The sequence below is a fragment of the Lacerta agilis genome, chromosome 15, assembly GCF_009819535.1.
Source record: "Lacerta agilis isolate rLacAgi1 chromosome 15, rLacAgi1.pri, whole genome shotgun sequence".
NCBI classification, from domain to species: domain Eukaryota; kingdom Metazoa; phylum Chordata; class Lepidosauria; order Squamata; family Lacertidae; genus Lacerta; species Lacerta agilis.
The window spans coordinates 9,325,933-9,345,937 of record NC_046326.1 but is presented as its reverse complement, the minus strand read 5'-3'; the positions used below and the strand labels follow the sequence as shown (position 1 = coordinate 9,345,937).

The following is a 20,005-nucleotide window of genomic DNA, read 5'->3' as shown; positions in this document are numbered from 1 at the left end:
AGACTCCCTGCAAAAGACCCTGATGTTGGGAAAGATGGAGAAGGGGATGACAGAGGATGAGATGGCTGGACAGTGTTCTCGAAGCAACTGGCATGAGTCTGAGCAAACTGCGAGAGGCAGTGAAGGATAGGGGTGCCTGGCGTGCTCTGGTCCATGGGGTCACGAAGAGTCGGACACGACTGAACGACTGAACAACAACAACATGCAATCTTGCTTAACAGACACATTTTTGCAAAGCAATCCCCACTAATGTAGCGTTGTTTTCAACAAATACTTCATGCACACTTTAATTTACGCATTTCTGGGCACATTACTTGCCTGGAGAACTGAGTTGCAGAATTTAGAGAAGTGCGGATTTCAAAGGAAAGCTTGTGCTGCTTTAAGTTCCTCTTTACAGTGTTACAGGGCCCCCAGCTTCTAGAAAGAGCAGCTCTACAATCAGGCTCAGCCACGTATTTGACCCCAAAATAACCCTTCAGCACCTGGTCACACCCACCAGTGTCACTGGACTAGCTATAAAACGCTCTGCAATTCCTTGCGGAGAGCACAGGGAGGGAATCTGCAGCTCAAGGTACCGGACTTCCCAAATCAGCACAGGTACTGTCCCTTCGATTACCACTCTGGACTTTCTTTTCTTGGACTTGATCAGTCTGTGGGGCGCTGGAACCATCCAGGGGGTGGTGATAGTAACCTCAGGTGCAATTGGGGGGCGTTGAATAAAAATGAGGGAGCAGTGGAAGCATAAAGAAAGGAGAGAAGAGAAGAAAAATTTGAGAAACCGTTCAAAAATGTGGGACAGCAACAACACCTCCCCTGGATCCAGTGTTTGTGCTGGAGGCGAGAGTTTTTCCTGGGCTTGGGGTGAACCTTTATCAGCTTCGCCCAGGCCCAGGAAGTGGATTGCAGCTTGCCTGCCTATATGGTCAATGGCAGGCAGGTTGCGGTGCCATTCCCGCCCCTGGGGTTGAATACAACCCCACGGCGCCATTTTGGCTGGGAAGGCTCTTCTCTGCTTCCCGTAAGGCACCTGTAAGGCAAATATTTCTGTGTATAGACCTTCCCTTGGCCCATTTCTAAATACTTAAATTTCCCGTCGTTACGGTCATTGCGGGGCAAAGCTAAATATATTTCCCTGGAATTTTAAGAATGAGAATAGCTCAGATTTTCATTTGTGATGGGAAATGGGAAACTGTTGGCAGTCAGATGTTGCTGAACTACAAATCCCATCACCTGTAACCATTCCTCATTCTGGTTGGGACTGCTGGGAGTTGGAGTTCAACAGTGTCTGGACTGGAGGACCACAGGTCCTTCCCACTTGATTTATAGCTTGCCATTAAAAAAAAAAGTTTTGGTTTATTATGATTATATCCCTGTCAGCTACCTTGTGCGTTTCCTTAATAAATTTCTTCCCTTGCCTGGCAAACCTGCTATTAGCTCTAGAGCAGAGAACAGGTCACATCTACAATGGACATTAAAGCACAGCCTTTCCCCAAATAATCCTGGGAACTATAGTTTGTTAAGGGTGTTGGGAGTTGTAGCTCTGTGAGGGGTAAACTACAGTTCTCAAGGTTCCTTTGGAAAAGCCAAACCATTACTGTTACAATGGCATAAATGTGTTTTAAATATATCATGGGGATGTGACACCACTGTTTAAAAATCCAGCCACACATAGGGTTCCTCTTTCCATGCCTGTCTGTATGATAGGACTGGAAGAGGCTCCGGCCTGGGGGGTCCTCTGGGGAGCTGCTGCCACTCAATGTAGACAAAACTGAGCTAGACGGGACAATAGTCTGATTCAGGAAAAGGCAGGTTGCAATGAGGCCATTCACTCTATATTTTTCCCAGTAATAATCAATTACTCTTGCTTCCCAAAGGTGAGACTGCAGCATAGGCCATAGAACTGGGATGGGGTTGCCTGCGATCCTCCAAATATTGTAGACTACAATCTCCATCATCCCAGACCAATTAGCCATGCTGGCTGGGGCTGATGGGAGTTGTAGTCCAACAACATTTGAAGGGCCGCATGTTCCCCATCCCTGGCAGAGGGCAATCAATGGATCTGCTCCCCAGCCACCTTTCTTTGGAAAGATTTGGATGCTGTCAGGTCTCTGCAAATCAGGAATCATAGCCTATGATATCAATCTCTTTTAATAGCTCCCTCTCAGGATTGTTGCTGTGACTGAAGAAAAAGCATCCGCGAGCCTGAAGTTCAACCAATTGTATAAAAGCACTGGAGAAAGTGGGAGACGCTGTAGAGATGGAACCCCAGAAGTATGAGCCCCGTAAGGTGGGGCCCCAGAAATGTGAGCCAGATGAGGTGGAAGCCAAGAGGAAGAAAACTTGGGATCAGGAAATGGCAGATTTATTCACTTCATTTGGGCCAATATCAGGTGAAAAACAACTTCTTACTTTTCTGTTTGTTACCCTAGAAAACGACCCGAACTGCATATATCCCTATTTAGCCAATGAAAAAATTTCTTCTTGTTGTTTGAAATTTAATAATCAATATTCAAAACATATAACCATTAATGAGCACTTAAAATTTAATATTTGCTGTATATTTAAACAAATCTCTGAGTGGTTTACAACACAGGTTAAATAAAAGAAATAGCAACTACAAAAAATTCTAGATAATTTCTATGGTCTGTAAAATACAACTAACAACTAAACAGAGCATCCTCTTTGGTATCAAAATAAATGCTCCATATGTGTATACCGGTATGTATTATTAAATATATATACCAAAGTATCACATAGTTGTAAAGAAATGAATATGACCCAATTTATGTTCTGATTTCTATAGATTCTAGAATGTTAATTTCAATCAACTACATTTAAAGGGGCTTTATTTTTATTACCCACACAATAGGTATACTAACCAAGTGAGGACATGTCCCCCTCTGGCAACTTACCACAAAAACAATTAGGGGCCAGGAGCATTTGAATACAAAACTCTTAATATTACATCTCTCGAAAATCTTTGTGCCAGCAAAGTTGTGCCTGCACAATTGCAGGTATCCTCCAGATAATATAATCCTGTAGTTTCTTGATATGTTTTTCTCCAAACCAGCTTCAAGCCAAATGGAAGAAAAAGAATGACCTGGCTGTGTTTTAACCTGGTAACACGTACACAGCCAAACTGATGACCATATCGTATGAGGATACAATGGATGACTAAAGAAACAGGAGACTTTGACTGACTGGAAAGCAGCAACTGTATTTTGTTGTTGTTGTTGTTTAGTCATTTACTCGTGTCCGACTCTTCATGACTCCATGGACCAGAGCACGCCAGGCACTCCTGTCTTTCACTGCCTCCCGCAGTTTGGTCAGACTCATGTTGGTCACTTCTATAACACTGTCCAACCATCTCATCCTCTGTCATCCCCTTCTCCTTGTGCCCTCCATCTTTCCCAACATCAGGGTCTTTTCCAGGGAGTCTTCTCTTCTCATGAGGTGGCCAAAGTATTGGAGTCTCAGCTTCAGGACCTGTCCTTCCAGTGAGCACTCAGGGCTGATTTCCTTAAGAATGGATAGGTTTGATCTTCTTGCAGTCCATGAGACTCTCCAGTGTCTCCTCCAGCACCATAATTCAAAAGCATCAATTCTTCGGCGATCAGCCTTCTTTATGGTCCAGCTTTCACTTCCTTTTTTTTTTTTTTATAAGATTTTATTATTTTCTATTAAGACAAAAGGAAAACATAACATAAAAACAACATTAACAATACAAAAATACAATGCATAAACACAACACAAAAACACAATCAAACAATCACAATAAAAAGAAACATATACAAACCTTTAAACTAACACTTATCCTCTTATTTTTCTTGTTACTATCTTCTCTATTTTGGGGGACTTCCCCCATTCCCTCCACTGTCTTCAAAATCATATATACCTTCTAGGTAGCTTTGTATCTTATTCTATTCACATTTGCTCAATTTTTAATGTGCTTTGCTTTACTTAATCATATCTTAACTTAAACACCAAATCTTAACATATTTTCTAACAATTAAATCTTTCACACAAAAATGTCTTACTGACAACTTTATCTAACATATACCTGCTAAAGCCGCTATTCTATTTAATTCTGCTCAAATATTCAATTTTACTGATTTAACTAAATAGTCTTTAAATTTCTTCCAATCCCGTGACACCTTCTCCTCCCTCTGGTCCCGGATTCTGGCGGTCAGTTCTGCGAGTTCCATATATTCCATCATCTTCATCTGCCATTCTTCCACCGTTGGTATCTCTTCGCCTTTCCATGTTCTTGCCAATAAAATTCTAGCTGCTGTTGTGGCATACATAAAAAACACTCTATCCTGACTGGGTATCTCTTCATTAGTTATGCTCAGGAGAAATGCCTCTGGTTTCTTACAAAAGGTAACCTTCATTACCTTCTTGAGTTCGTTATAAATCTTATCCCAGAAAGCATTTACCGCTGGGCACAACCACCACATATGAAAAAAGGTACCTTTCGCATGTTTACATTTCCAACATACATCTGACATTTTGGTATTCATCCTAGCTATCTTAACTGGTGTCAAATACCATCTGTAAACCATTTTCATTATGTTTTCTCTTAAACTATAACAAGCAGTGAATTTAATACCTTTTTGCCACAATCCCTCCCAGTCATCCATCATAATATTATGTCCTATATCTTTCGCCCAGTTTATCATTGACGATTTAACCAATTCATCTTTCGTATGCCACTCTAGCAAAAGATTATACATTTTGGAAAGGTTTTTAAAGTTCGATTCTATCAGTTCTGTTTCCAGTTTTGATTTTTCTACTTGAAAACCAACTTTTTTGTCCATTTTGAATGTTTCATATACCTGATGATAATGCAGCCAGTCGGGGACCTGACTTTTCACTTGATCATAGCTTTTTAGCTTGAAAGAGTCCCCTTCCTGCTGCAGTATGTCCATATATCTTAACCAGTTTGCAGACATGTTCGGTCTCTTGTAGGCCTTGGCCTCCACTGGAGAGATCCATCTAGGGGTCTTTCTCTCTAACAAGTCTTTATATCTAATCCAAACCTGATACAGGGATTTTCTAACTATATGGGACTTAAAAGTTCTGTGGATCTTAGCCTTGTCATACCAAAGGTATGCATGCCAACCGAACATGTTATCATATCCTTCCAAGTCCAATACATCAACATTCTCCAATTTAAACCAATCCTTTAGCCAGCAAAAGGCCGCTGCTTCAAAGTAAAGTCTTAAGTCCGGCAGGGCAAAGCCTCCTCTCTCTTTAGAGTCTGTTAAGATCTTAAACTTAATTCTTGGCTTTTTGCCCTGCCAAATAAACCTTGATAAGTCCTTTTGCCATTTCTTAAAGCAATCCAGTTTGTCCAAAATTGGTATGGCTTGGAATAAAAACAGCATCCTTGGTAGGACATTCATTTTTATCACGGCAATTCTTCCCATTAACGACAGTTTCAATCTTGTCCATATTTCCATATCTTTCTTTATTTCCGTCCACAGTTTTTCGTAATTGTCCTTGTACAGGTTCAAATTCTTGGTTGTGAGGTTGATACCTAGATATTTTACTGTTTTGACAAAATTGAGGCCAGTGCCTTCCTGTATTCTTTGAATTTGTTCTGCACTCATATTTTTTCCTAAAACTTTGGTTTTCTGCTTGTTTAATTTGAAACCAGCTACAAGTCCAAATTGTTCAATTATTCCCAAGGCTCTGGGAACACTGCTTTCCGGTTCCTGCAGGGATAACATCAAATCGTCTGCGAAGGCGCGTAATTTATATTCCTTCTCTCCCACACGGATTCCTTTTATCTGTTTATCCTTTCGTATCATATTTAGGAGGACTTCCAGGACCGTAATAAAAAGTAAAGGGGAGATAGGGCACCCTTGTCTTGTTCCCTTTTCAACTTCGAACTCCTCCGATATCACACTGTTTACTATTACTTTGGCTCTTTGCTCTGTGTAGATGGCATTAATGCCATTCAAGAATTTTTCACCAACTCCCATCCTTTCCAAATTCTTTTTCATAAATGTCCAAGAAACTTTATCAAATGCTTTCTCTGCGTCAACAAACAATAGTGCCGCATCTGTATTTATGTTTCTCTCCAGTTTTTCTAAAATGTCCACTATAATTCTCGTATTATTACTAATTTGTCTTCCTGGCAAGAAACCTGCTTGGTCTCTGTGTATATAGTCTTTCAGCACTCTTTTCAGCCTTGTAGCCAATATATTTGCAAAAATTTTATAATCCACGTTCAAAAGGGATATTGGACGATAATTTTTCATTTGAGTCTTATCAGTATCTGGTTTTGGAATCAGTGTGATAAAGGCTTCCTTCCACGTCTCTGGTGCCCTATCTCCTTCTAGTATCTTGTTGCAAACTTCTCTTAGTGGCTGCAATAGCCAGTCTTTCAATGTCTTATAATATTTTGCTGTTAGTCCGTCCGGTCCTGGAGCCTTCCCTGATTGCATGTTGTTTATTGCATCTTCCATCTCCTGTGTCGTTATTGGGTGGTTGAGAGTAATTAATTTTTCCTCTGGGACCTTTTGCAATCCATTCTTTTCCAGAAATCGGTCAATTTCTGCTTCATCTGTCTTCTCCTCCTTGTACAGTTGCTTGTAGAATCTTTGAAAACACCATCTGATTTCCTCTGGTTTCTCCACGTTTTTCCCGTTTACTACCAAGGTATTGATGACATTTACCTTTTGTCTTTTCTTCAATTGCCAAGCTAGTAATTTTCCACATTTATTAGCCGATTCAAATGTTCTTTGCTTCATCATTTTCACTTTCCATTCAATGTCCTGGTTCATTATATTGGCATACTGGGATTGCAAGTATTTAATTTCTTTTTGAATTTTAACACATCTGGGATGTCCTCTTAGTTCTTTTTCCTTTTCTTTGATTAATTTTAATAGTCTCTCCATCTCTGCATTTTGTTGTCTCCTCTTTTTTGCTTTTTCACTAATGAGAAATCCTCTCATTACAGCTTTACTTGCATCCCAAGCAATTCTTTTCTCCACTTCGGAGCTCCAATTAATCTGAAAATATTCTTTCATCTTTTTCACCGCTCTTTCAACTAGCCTGGTATCTCTCATCAAAGAGTCATCCATTCTCCATCTAAAAGAGTCCTTGGAAATCATTTTTAAATTTAACTGTACCGGATTATGGTTTGAAAGAGTTTTGGGGCCAATTTCTGCCTTTTGTATTTTTGGAGCCAATTCATTCGAAATCCAAATATAATCTATCCTCGACCATGACTGCTGAGGTTCGCTGAAATATGTTGCCTCTGTATCTGTGGGATTTTTTAATCTCCAAGAGTCCACCAAATTCAAATTATCCACCATTTCGAAAAAAGTCTTTGGGAGTTTCCCATCATTCGTTAATTTAGTTCTTTGAGATCTGTCCATTAATGTGGAAACTGCACCATTGAAGTCTCCGAGGCAAACTAATTTGTAATCCAAATAATCCAACAGCAGATCATGTATTTTCTTGTAAAAAATTGACTTTCCATCATTTGGTGCGTAGAGTCCCAGAATCAGAAATTTTTCGCCTTGTATAATAATTTCAATTGCGATGTATCTCCCTTCTTCATCTTTAAAGAGCTGTCTTGGGCTATATTTCTCCTTTGCGTATATCACTACTCCTCTCTTCTTGACCTTATCCGATGATATAAACTCTTGGCCTAATTTTTTGTTCTGTAGTAATCTTCTATGCCGTCGGGCTATGTGGGTTTCCTGTAAGCATATTATATCCAAATTCTTCTTTTCTATGCTGTAAAACACTCTGCGTCTCTTTGGTCTCTGATTCAATCCCCGGACATTCCATGTCATTAACTTGAGCGCCATTTTCCTTTCTTTGGTCTTCTCCTCCAGTTGCTTCTCCTTTCTTGTCTTTCTCTGATTCCTGGCTTGGACTTGGTAACCTTGGTGGTCCCGGCGGTGGTGGAAATACCTCTGGGAACCTATAAAGTTGTGCTGGATCGAGTGGTGTACCTTTGAATTGTTCCAGATGCTTGTCCAAGAACTTTTGCTTCTCCGCCAGGGACCTTATTCTTATCTTTTTTCCTTCAAACGTAAATGCCAGGCCTTCTGGAAATTCCCAACTGAAGGGAATTTTCCTTTTTCTGAGCTCAGTTGCCAAATCGTTGTAAGGAACTCTTTTGTCAAGGAAAAATCTGGGGATATCCTTATAAAAAATTACTTTATTCTGCTCTACCACCAGGTTGTTTCTATAGTGCAAGTCCAGAAAGTAGTCCCTGTCGTGTCGATCGTGTAGCACAATCAAACAGTCACTGACTGTTTTATTGCTTTTCTTTCCTCTGGATCCTCTTGGACCAAATCTGAAGGCCTTTACTATGCGCGCTGAGACGTTGATTTCTTCTATTTCCCAAAATCCTGAGAATAGCTTCACTATGTAATCTTTAAGATCTTCCCCTTCCAGCTCTGGAAGATTTCTTAGGCGGATGTTGCCCTCTCTTTGGTGTAGTTGCAGAAACGCGAGAGACTCTTCAACAGACCTCTGTCGTGATCCAATATTCTCTATCTGTTCCAAATCTAAATTGTCCAATTTTTCCTCCACCTTTTTTATTTTTTCCTTGACCACTTTGATTTCCTCTGAATCCTTTTTCAAGGTGGTCACCTCTTGCCCAATCCTATTAATCTCCTCTCTGTTCTTCCTTACGTTCTCCTCAATTTGCCCAATAGATTTTTCTAGGGTCTGCGTAGAGTTTTTAATATCAGCTTTTATATCAGCTTGTAGTTTTTCTATTGCTGAATTCACTGCTGTATTTCCTGATGAAACTTGATCTTGTGTTCGCTGCAACCCGTCAGTAACGCTTTTCAGTCCTGCTGCAATTTCTGCAACACTAACAACTAATTTCTCCATTTGTTCCTGTAGAGTTAGGGAAACAGAGCCTTTTCTTTTTTCAGAGCCAGTTCCTTTAGATCTAGTTTCCATTCCCTGTGGGCTCTGCAGCTGTAATCTCAAGGTCACTCCAGTTGCTGTAGTAACAATCTCAGACATTCACAGCAGAAGGCCAACAGTCCCAAAAGTAAACACCAGGTGGCCAGCAGCTCAGTCCTGAGAACAAAGAGCCTGCTGAGCCAGGAGCCCACACCAGTCCCAAAATTCCAACTTTTAGGCAAAGAGTTTTAATTTTCCAAAATATAAGTTTTTAAAGCCAAGAAGGGTCCACTTTCATGTAGCCCAAGTCAGTAACAGTTTCTAACTTGCAGTGTTACCGTCAAAGTCCACAAAGTAACTTGTATCTGGTTACAAAAAAGTCAAAATGTCTCCACTGGTAAACAGTCACTGAAACACCAACAAAGAAAAAATGGCAACAATATGTCACAGCCCGCTACTGACCCGGAATCCTAATCCAGAGGGTGAGGGGCATCTTCTTTTGCCATATCAACTGTTTTTAAGTCTTTAAACATCCTTTAAACAACTTTTAATCAACTTTTAAAAAGTTTGGCAGAGTTCGCAAAACTTTTCCGTTAGTCGCGGCTTTGATCTTTTAGCGCTACCAAGCTCGCGCAAACAGTTCAAAGGGAACAGGCTTCCTTTTGCAGTTCCTCTGCAAGCAGTGTTCTTTAAGCTTGTAGAAATAATCCAAATCTTTAACTTACAGAGTTTCTTTGGAAGTTTCTCTGCAGGAAGTGCCGGGTGCTCGAGTCTGGCGGGATCGCTGCTTTGATCCTCCGCAGGCAGACGCTTCTTCAGTCCCGTGCCGGCGCTCCGCTCGCCCGATTTTCCCCCTTACGAGGGTCAATCGGGAACGGAGACGGCACGTCTGGGACCCACGAAGCTCAGGTCCACGGGACGCTCTTCCCGTGGCTTTAAGGGACCCGTGGCGCAGGCACGGAAGTCCCTAAAGCCTGGCGGAGGACGGAGCCGTTGGACTCCCGTCCGCCATTGACCGGCACCTAACCGGAAGTCCCCAGCTTTCACTTCCATACATCACTACTGGCAGATGGAATTAGTATATGATCACTGTTGGGTTTTTTCTTTCCTAGAGAAACAAGAGTACTTGGTATTCAGCCAGGTCAATCCCACTGGAACAAAGAAGGCTAAACTATCGCCCAGTACTTGCCTTGACTGATGATTGTGGCCTGGGGTGGGGTGAAGGTGGAGCCACATGGAAGCAGAGGGAGGTAACAAGTCAGAGGCACAGAATCAAAGGCATGTAGAGACAATTCTGGAAGTCAGCAAGATATAAGAAATGTCAATGCTCCCAACTATTCAGTACTGCAGACCCTAAATAGAGCCTTTCCCCCAGTGAGATAATGTGGATCTCTTAAAGCAGGGATAGGGAACCTTCCTCCCAACTCTACAATTTATGCAGTAAACACCTGTGTCCCTCCAACGCTGTCAGGTTACAGTTTCCTTAAGCCCTCATCCTTGGCCATGCTGGCTGGCGCTGACGTGTGTCAAGAACCTAACAACATCTGGAGGGATGCAATTTCTCCACTCGTGTCTTCAAGGCATGACATTCTAGCCTGTCTCCAGGAGACTTTTGACGTTATCTCTGAAGACTGGTTGGTATCTTAGGGCAAGGAAGAAATGGGAAATGTGAGATCCAGCACAGGTGGTTTCTTGAAAGGCTTTAAAATAAGCAAATAGATATAAAAAAGGAATCTTGACATACCAACCAAAGCATTCATCTTCTCATGCTATATATTAGAGGGATGGGAACCTTAGGCTCAGCGCTCAGATATGGCCAACCAGCCCTCTCGATATGGTCCATGGAACACTCCCCAAGCCACACCCTCTCTTCCCAGGCCACACCCTCCACTGGCCTTAAATCCCACCTTCTTGGGTTATCTCCCTGGTCTGGAATGTGTCCTTGAACTCTGATTATAGCTCTTGGCTGCCTGGATGGAGAGAAGCATGTGTATAAAGTAGCCTAGTGTACCTAGGTTAAATTTGCAACCGTTTCTCTTCCCACTTCTGCTTCTGGCCCCAGAGATCACTGGTATGTGGCCTCAACCTCTGAAATATCTCATGCACATTATTTCCAGCTGTAGCACAAAAATTAAAAATGTGGCAACTGACAGAAGGTGCAAGATGGTGTTCAGAGCCAACCGAGTTGGTCATTTCCTCCTCCAAATATCTCTTGGCTTATATGTTTTTGTGTAATATGTATCTATGCATGTATATATATTTCCCCCTAGGGCCTTTGCACCCCTCAAGTACAGAGGATATTCACATGAAGAGGGAGCCCTGGTTGTTCAGATTTTGGGATATCAACCAGAATTTCTTCTTCCTACAGAACAACGTACTAATAGCAGCCCCACAAACTTCCAATTCATCAGGTAGCTGCTGAAGCTCTTCTCATCTTTATGCATTTCTCAATCATTTGTAAATTTGGGATTTGGGTAATGGAGGTGTTGGGTTTGCCACTCTTTTTATAGGGTGCATGACTATTGCCATTGCTGATAGATGGACCATGCTCTTATCTACCTTCTATCATCTCTACCCCACTCTGATTCCTCCCCATACATGAAGATTCCTATTTGTGTATATTGACCCTATCAGCACCAGTAAATCTTATAGTTAAGCAAAATGGTGTAGTGGCTAGAATGTTAGGCTAGGACCTTGGAGACCAAAGTTGAAATCTCCACTGAGCCATGAAGCTGACTGGTTAACCATGGGACAGTCACTATCTCTCAGCCTAACCTGCCTCACAGGGTTATTGCAGGGATGAAATGAGGAGGGTGAGGATCATGAGGGTTATTGCAGGGATGAAATGAGGAGGGTGAGGACCATGTACACCATCTTGAACTCTATGAAAGATGAAAGATGGGATATGAATGTACTGGGTATGTAACAACAAGAGCAACCGCCACTGCCACCACCTTCCGATCAGTATCTTCTCATCCAAAACTCCTGCACCATTGAAAGATGCTTTTCGCTCTCTCTTGTACCATTTAACCTGTTTCTCTGTTGTTCCCCAGATGAGTTAATGGTTGTACTCCCGAACCATTCTCTAGATCAAAAAAAGCAACCCATATTTATTGGCCTCAGAGATAAGAGCTACACCCTGTTCTGTGCGAAGTCTGGTGGAGGCCAACCTCGGCTAAAGTTAGAGGTGAGTTTCAGGTGTAGTTGTAGTTCAGTTTCAGTTGCTGAATTCACTCTGTTCTGAGAGAGCTCAGTTGGTAGAGCACGAGACTCTTAATTTCAGGGGTGTGGGTTCAAGCCCCACATTGGGCAAAAGATTTCCTGCGTTGCAGGGGGTTGGATTGGGTGACCCTCATGGTCCCTTCCAACTCTACAATCCTATGGCCCTAAGAAATTATCTTGTCATGAAGATAGTGACTATATTCCAATGCATGTCAAGAGCACCATTCTAGAGTCTATGACACTCCTCGACCTCTGTTGAGAACCCTGGCCTGAATAGACAAATATCCTTGATTTTATCTCCAATCTATGTTTACAGTTTAACTCCCCTTTTTTCAACAGTTCAACAGGTCTGAACAGGCTAGTTCTTATCTGATGGAAGTTCAAAGCATTAGGAAGATGAAACTATATTCTAAGTAATATCTGGTTGGATATTACCTGAACCACTTATATCAGAGATGGGTTGTGGGTTTTTTCTTTCTTTCCCCAATTCATCCCATCTATACTCTCTGCACAGTTATTAACCTACCCTGCTGGTTATAAGAGCATCTCACATGGTTTTTGTTAAAGCCTGTGACTGGGCTTTGGAAAAATAAAACTCTAGTTCCTTTCTTTTTAAGAGTACTTACAGAGTTGGAATTAAAGGTGGAGTCCTTGTCAGTAGATCTTTGTACCCCTCTCTCGATAGTCAGGCAGCCCTTATACAAAGGGAATCCCCCATGTCACATATCTGTTTGTCCTCTATGATTAGGATTATATATATTCTGTGCTGAGCACAGCCCTGGTATTCTGTACCAAGATGACTCATAGTCTTTGCTTACAGAGGAGGAATACTGAGACCTGGGGATACTTCTCCACACTTTGTTTGGAATGACTATCTTTCGTTCGCCCCCTTTTTACAGAGAGTGCTTATAGGGATGCACATTACAATGTTTTATACATAACAGTAGATTACAGTGCATTCTATGTATCCTTTCTATTTCTCCCCCAGACATGATTGGTGGCAGTCTTTTTTGTGAAAGAATGTGATTGTTGCGCCAGTCTATCCAGTGTGGAGAAGCAAAGTATATTCAGGATTTTAGGGGCTATTGTGCCTTTAATCAAAAGGTTCCTGTGCTTGCTTGTGTTTCTGTCTGCTTCATTATGTCCTGTTAACACTGTTGGGTGATTAGTTCCAAATTGTCCTTTAATTAATTTGCTTCTATTTCCTGTGCAATAGAATGAACTTTAATTACTGGTTTCTATTATTTCCCCATTTTTAAAAAATAATAATAATGAAGTACAGTATTACCTCTAGATACGAATGCTGCGTGTTGTGTTCGTCATGGGTTACGAATGCGCCGAACCCAGAAGTACTGGAACGGGTTACTCCCAGGTTCGGGGCTTCTGCGTATGCGCAGAAGCGCAGATGCGCCGAATCACGTCGCACACATGCGCAGACGCGGCGTTTCAGGTTGCGCGCTGCTCATGTTGCGAATGGGGCTCCGGAACGGATCCCATTTGCAACCAGAGGTATGACTGTAGTATAAAACACAGAAAAGAAAAATGATAATAGAAACTATTGGCATGGAACACAAGCTTTGAAAGGGACTGTTTGTTGTTAATCCAGAAACTATGTTGTCCTATTAATACCATGTAACTTTTCTGCCTGAGTTTTCATGTTTTCTTAGGAGAGAGATATTCATCAGCTTTATGAAAAAAACGAGGAATTCAAGAGCTTCACCTTCTACAGCAAAACTGATGGCAGCAAAGCGACATGCTCTTTACAGTCTGCAGAGTTCCCAGACTGGTTCATAAGCACTTCACCCGAGCCAAACAAACCTGTTGGTTTGAGTAAGCGAGGAGGGTCTGCAAATACTCTGTTTTATTTTGAAATAAAATAATTCATCAGCATAGATCGGAACTATTGTTTATAAGGGGAACTGAAAGTTGGAATCTGATATATTTGGGGTGTAGCAAAATGAAATCCATTGCAGCATTATGTGGACAGATTAGGAAAGCAATTAATACCTCCCCCATCCATTGCTGATGCTATCGGCTTTACAGCCCGATCAGCTGCATTTTATGAAAAGCAACAACCAACACATTAGGAGCAGTCAGAGGTTACCCTCCTGAGTAATACCCTTCCCCACTCTCTCACTATATATAAGGGTCTGGTGACTTCGGTTTCAGTGTATCTGAAGAAGTGTGCATGCACACGAAAGCTCATACCAAGAACAAACTTAGTTGGTCTCTGTTAAGGATCTTCCCAGGTGCTGCTCATGAGTAACTACTAAACCTCCTTTGAAGAACTGACGTTATTTATTAAGCATAGCTATTTACAAGCGGAGCTAGTAAAAACATGACCGTTCAATCACTATCAGAATCCGCAACTACATTTCTTCTGCTACCCGCCCAACACCAGATCTTAGGCACCCTGAAATGATGTCTCCTGGGTCCTCTAGCCCCCCTGCACTGTGCCTGTGTCGGAAGCTGTGGGCTTGTCTGAATGGTGGTGCTGTGTCTTTCAGCAGTGTCCCGGAGCCCTTGCTCCTCTCCCTCGCTTGGAGGCGATTCCTGTGATAGATTGGATGATGATGAGGAGGAGTCCGTCTGCAAAAGGGGTCTGGGCTCCCTATAGCTTCATGAGCTGTCTCCCCTTGAAGAGCAGTTTTCCCTGCCCTGCTCCTGAGCATGGCTTTCTCTCCCCCTCTCCTCATGAGTAGCCGGGCTACTCCTGACAGTCTCTAAGGTGCTACTGGAAGGATTTTTTAAATTTTAAATTTTGTTTTTAGTAAAAAAGGTGTTATGTAGAGACACTGGCAGAGGAAGAGGAGTGCGGGGGGAGAGCACTGCCCCCAGCAGCATGATCCCAGTAGGGTGCCATTTCGGCTGCCCCCCTGCCCACACTGGGCGCCATGCCCCTGCAGGCAGTGTACCACGCCCCTGCGGGCAGCGTGCTGCCCCCAGGACACGCACCCTGCCCCTGTGGGTGCCGTGCCTTGCCCCGGGACACCCGCCAGCCCTGCCCCTGCCTGCTCCCTGCCCTCCAGTGCCGGAGCATGAAGCTCCGCCACTGTGTAGACGTGCAGAGAAATGTGTCAGATGAAGGCTTTCTTTAGAAGATGTTCGTGCTTTTTCAGCAGCCTTCAGAAAATTGTCTCAAAATGAGTACTTGGTGGCATCTTACAATGAGGGAAAAACTGTATAAGAGAGGGGAAAATATGGGATACGTCAGTTTCCAAATAGGTATATGAGTACAGAAAGATAGCTAGATATTGGATGATAGTAGTGGGAATAATCAGTGAAATATTTCAGTGGAAAATAGAGCTGGACCCAGTGGCCCAGTGGTGTGTTTTTAATGATTTTTGTAAAGAACTGCATCCCAGTAGATAAACAAATCCCATTCTTACACATTGTTACAGTGGCATGAATAGCATTCGCAATATCATGGAAAACACTCAACATTACAAAAGATAGATGATTAAATGGAAATCATTAAATGGTCAGCTTTGAAAAGAAAGATGAAGAAATATAGAAACAATCTTCACAGCTAGGATACAGTTACAGGTAGGTAGCTGTGTTGGTCTGCCATAGTAAAAACAAAATAAAAAATAAAAAAAATCCTTCCAGTAGCACCTTCTTGTTGTGCAGTCGTTCAGTCGTGTCTGACTCTTCGTGACCCCATGGACCAGAGCATGCCAGACACGCCTATCCTCCACTGCCTCCCGCAGATTGGCCAAACTCATGCCAGTCGCTTCAAGAACACTGTCCAACCATCTCGTCCTTGGTCGCCCCCTTCTCCTTGTGCCCTCCATCTTCCCCAACATCAGGGTCTTTTCCAGGGAGTCTTCTCTTCTCATGAGGTGGGCAAAATAGTGGAGCCTCAACTTCAGGATCTGTCCTTCCAGTGAGCACTCAGGGCTGATTTCTTTAAGGATGGATAAGTTTTATCTTTTTGCAGTCCATGGGACTCTCAGGAGTCTCCTCCAGCACCATAATTCAAAAGCATCAATTCTTCGGCAATCAGCCTTCTTTATGGTCCAGCTCTCACTTCCATACATCACTACTGGGAAAGCCACAGCTTTAACTATACAAACCTTTGTCGGCAAGGTGATGTCTCTGCTTTTTAAGATGCTGTCTAGGTTTGTCATTGCTTTCCTCCCAAGAAGCAGGCGTCTTTTAATTTCGTGACTGCTGTCACCATCTGCAGTGATCATGGAGCCCAATAAAGTAAAATCTCTCACTGCCTCCATTTCTTCCCCTTCTATTTGCCAGGAGGTGATGGGACCGGTGGCCATGATCTTAGTTTTTTTGATGTTGAGCTTCAGACCATATTTTGCGCTCTCCTCTTTCACCCTCATTAAAAGGTTCTTTAATTCCTCCTCACTTTCTGCCATCAAGGTTGTGTCATCAGCATATCTGAGGTCGTTGATATTTCTTCCGGCAATCTTAATTCCGGCTTGGGATTCATCCAGTCCAGCCTTTCGCGTGATGAATTCTGCATATAAGTTAAATAAGCAGGGAGGCAATATTCAGTCTTGTCGTACTCCTTTCCAAATTTTGAACCAATCAGTTGTTCCACATCCAGTAGCACCTTAGAGACCAACTAAGTTTGTTCTTGGTATGAGCTTTCATGTGCATGCACACTTCTTCAGATAGGATACAGTTATTCAATATACAGGGGGAGGGAACTCATTATTAAGGGAAAAGAGAGACATTTTATGTTTGTCATATCACTTCCCACCTCACTGTCCCAAAAGGGATCTGAGTATGAGCACTTTTGCAGAGGGAGAGGCAAGAAGCCGCTACCTCTGATGTCACTGGCAAGGCTATAAAAAGTCTTATTACCCCTCTCTTCCTCCTTCTCCCCTGAAGACAAGACACGGCACCCAACCTGCTTGCCCTGTATGCAGTGAGTCATCATAGTTGCAACTGAGCAGGACTTCTTTTGTTCCTTTCTGCAACTGGCTGGTGGAAGGAAATACTGTAGGCTTATTACAAGCCTGGAGCAATTAGCTGTGGGTGCTGAAAATTAGGTTGATTGGCTTGATTGGCTTCTGGTTGCTTTGCAGGTACATAAGTGTGGGGAAACGGGGAAGCAAGTGGACAGAATTGGTGGGTATAATTATTACTATTAATTAAATTTGTATACTGCCCTTCATCTGTAGATCTCGGGGTGGTTCACAGCATAAAAATACAGGATAAAAGCAAAACAAAAGAATACATAATAAAAACAAGAACAAAACCAAAACAAACCAATAACACTCCCTCAAGCACTTTTCAGGTGAATAGTGATTCCAGAGACTTGCACAGAGGACTTTGCAACCTTGTGGGACATGTTATGGACCACTGACCCTTGTCACACACTCTGGAGTATGTACCTTGGAGGGTAGGGTGTTTCAGGAAAACATCTCTCCTTACTTTAAATGGGGGTAATGTCCAGGTTTATTCCCTGCAGTTTAGGCTCGCCCATGCAAGACAGGCTTAGGAGTCTGTTAGAGAATTGGTAGGTTTCCCACAGATTGTCTGATTTCCCTTATGAAGTTTTGATAAGCTCTTGGGTCTCAGTGTTTCTTACACACATAAAGGTAAAAGGATCCCTGACCATTAGGTCCAGTTGCAGACGACTCTGGGGTTGCGGCGCTCATCTCGTGTTATTGGCCGAGGGAGCTGGCGTACAGCTTCCGGGTCATGTGGCCAGCATGACTAAGCCGCTTCTGGTGAACCAGAGCAGCGCATGGAAACACCGTTTACCTTCCCGCCGGAGCGGTACCTATTTATCTACTTGCACTTTGACGTGCTTTCAAACTGCTAGGTTGGCAGGAGCAGGGACTGAGCAATGGGAGCTCACCCCATCACAGAGATTCGAACCGCCGACTTTCTGATCGGCAAGCCCTATGCTCTGTGGTTTAACCCACAGCGCCACCCACATCCCTTATTGTTACACACTTAAGTTGTGGCTAATACAGTGATCGTAGTTTACCCTATAACTTGCTACAGTACTTGCCTCTTTATTTCTCACCCAAAATTTGGGAGTCAGATAGGAAGCTAAAGTGCACAAAAAGAGGAATGAAATGCAATTCTGTAAATAGTGGTTAAATAGTTAATTTTTATGTGGCTTTTGTAAGTTTTAAAATTAAATAACAAATATGCCAGAACTCAGGTTACTAAAGTTACTAAGCTGAATGCATATTAGATGAGCCTCAACTTGGCTTTGACTAGTACTACATCAGCAATGTAGTGCTCAGATGCTGAAGAGATAAAGGAACAGTGTTGTAATCAAAGGAATTTTAATATTCAGGAAGTCTTTTATGAGTCATATTAACTTTGCATTCCAAGTGGGACTTCAGCTAGTATTTCCAGGAACAACTTTAGGTGCGGTCAGTGCTTAGTTCAGTTTTGAGAATGCTTGATAGACTTATTTGAACATGAAAGGAGTGATGCCCACAGCTGTCCTGGACAATGTAGTCTGACCTTTCCTGGGATACTTCCCTGGAAACGACTGTCTGTGAAGGATAAAATCATGTTTGTGTTTGTTTGTTTGTTTGTTGTTAAATTTAAATACAACAAATAAAAATGGCTTTTTATTTGTTGTGGTTTTTTTTTAAATGTAGTGTATTTTTAAAAGAATATGTATTGTATTTTAAAAAGTGAAGAAAGTGGGACGGGATGAGGATATGGGGGATGGGGTGGGTGCATGTCCACTGTGGCTGCTGCTGCTTTCCTGCTGACTGAGAAAAGCTTCTCTGCCTCAGTGCCAGGGGAAGGTAGTGTCACAGTGCCTTGAAGTGAGGGCTACCAGCTGCCCTGTTCTCCATCAGCATGAGGGAAGGAAGATCAGATCAGCAGTGTTATCGACTGAGATCATTGTTCAATATTGGTGGTGCCTTGCAATCAGCTGCCCTGCTTTCCTTTGTGTGAGGAACGATAGATTGCCGCATATTGCCAGGTCAAAATCATTATCATAGTGAGATTTCAATACCGATTTTGGTCAATATATTGAAAACTGCACAGCGCTAAAACCGACCATAAAATTTACCATGCAAAAATAACAAAACGTGTGTTCCATGGACCCCCAGGGGTCCCCGGACCCTTAACTGGGAACCAGTGTTCTAGATAGTTCCTTTCTATGCAAACCAAGATTATAACACTATCAAAGAAAGAAATGAGATTTGCCAAAAGGCCATTGGAGTCACACTTTCAACTTTGCTTAACGTATTGTTTTTAAATCTTTTGCTCTTGTATTAAAGAGTGTGTAAGAAATTTGTTTATCTGTCAGTAAAGTGCCCGGTCAGTGTTTAACCACTTGCATATTTATTATGAATTTCTGATCCAGTCAATGTCCTGCTAATCTTCCCACCTGCAGGTTTGGGGAGTTGTTGATGGTTTGTGAGCTGTGATCCTTTTGCAGCTCTTGAATGGTCAGTAATTCTTAACACCTAACCGTGCTCTTGCCTGTAACGGTTTGTGCTACCTTAAGTTAGGTAATAACAACGAACAACAAAACAACAAACCAACAACAACAATAACAACTTCTTCTTCTTCTTTCTTCTTCTTCTTCTTCTTCTTCTTCTTCTTCTTCTTCTTCTTCTTCTTCTTCTTCTTCATACCCGCCCATCTGGTTGGGTTTTCCCAGCCACTCTAGGTGGCTCCCAACAGATTAAAAACAGAATAAAACATCAAACATTAAAAACTTCCCTACACAGGGCTGCCTTCAGATGTCTTCTAAAAGTCAGATAGTTGTTTATTTCCTTGACATCTGAAGGGAGGGCGTTCCACAGGGCAGCCACCACCATCAAGAAGGCCCTTTAAAGTGTCATGAGATTGGCATCTTCTGTAAACCTCTGCCAATAATAAGTCTCAACTCAAATTACCCTTGAATATGTAAATCACACCCACCACCTGGGCTGCTATAAAGAGT

General features: G+C 42.4%; 1 protein-coding gene across 1 annotated transcript; it reads left to right on the top strand.

The window, feature by feature from the left end:
* Nucleotides 1–456: 456 nt before the first annotated feature.
* On the top strand, nucleotides 457–13,997 carry LOC117060026 (interleukin-1 family member 10-like). The gene is made up of 5 exons (XM_033172068.1): nucleotides 457–597; nucleotides 2,155–2,390; nucleotides 11,154–11,294; nucleotides 11,937–12,070; nucleotides 13,773–13,997. Exons 2-5 carry the CDS (start codon nucleotides 2,258–2,260, stop codon nucleotides 13,983–13,985), a joined length of 621 nt encoding a protein of 206 aa, XP_033027959.1. The 5' UTR covers nucleotides 457–597; nucleotides 2,155–2,257; the 3' UTR covers nucleotides 13,986–13,997.
* The last annotated feature ends 6,008 nt before the right edge of the window (nucleotides 13,998–20,005 follow it).

Coding starts and splice junctions, on each gene's coding strand:
- LOC117060026 (XM_033172068.1), top strand. CDS start 2,258: ATGGAACCCCAGAAGTATGAGCCCCGTAAGGTGGGGCCCCAGAAATGT. Junction 2,391..11,153: donor TTCATTTGGGCCAATATCAG/GTGAAAAACAAC, acceptor ATTTCCCCCTAG/GGCCTTTGCACCCCTCAAGT. Junction 12,071..13,772: donor AACCTCGGCTAAAGTTAGAG/GTGAGTTTCAGG, acceptor ATGTTTTCTTAG/GAGAGAGATATTCATCAGCT.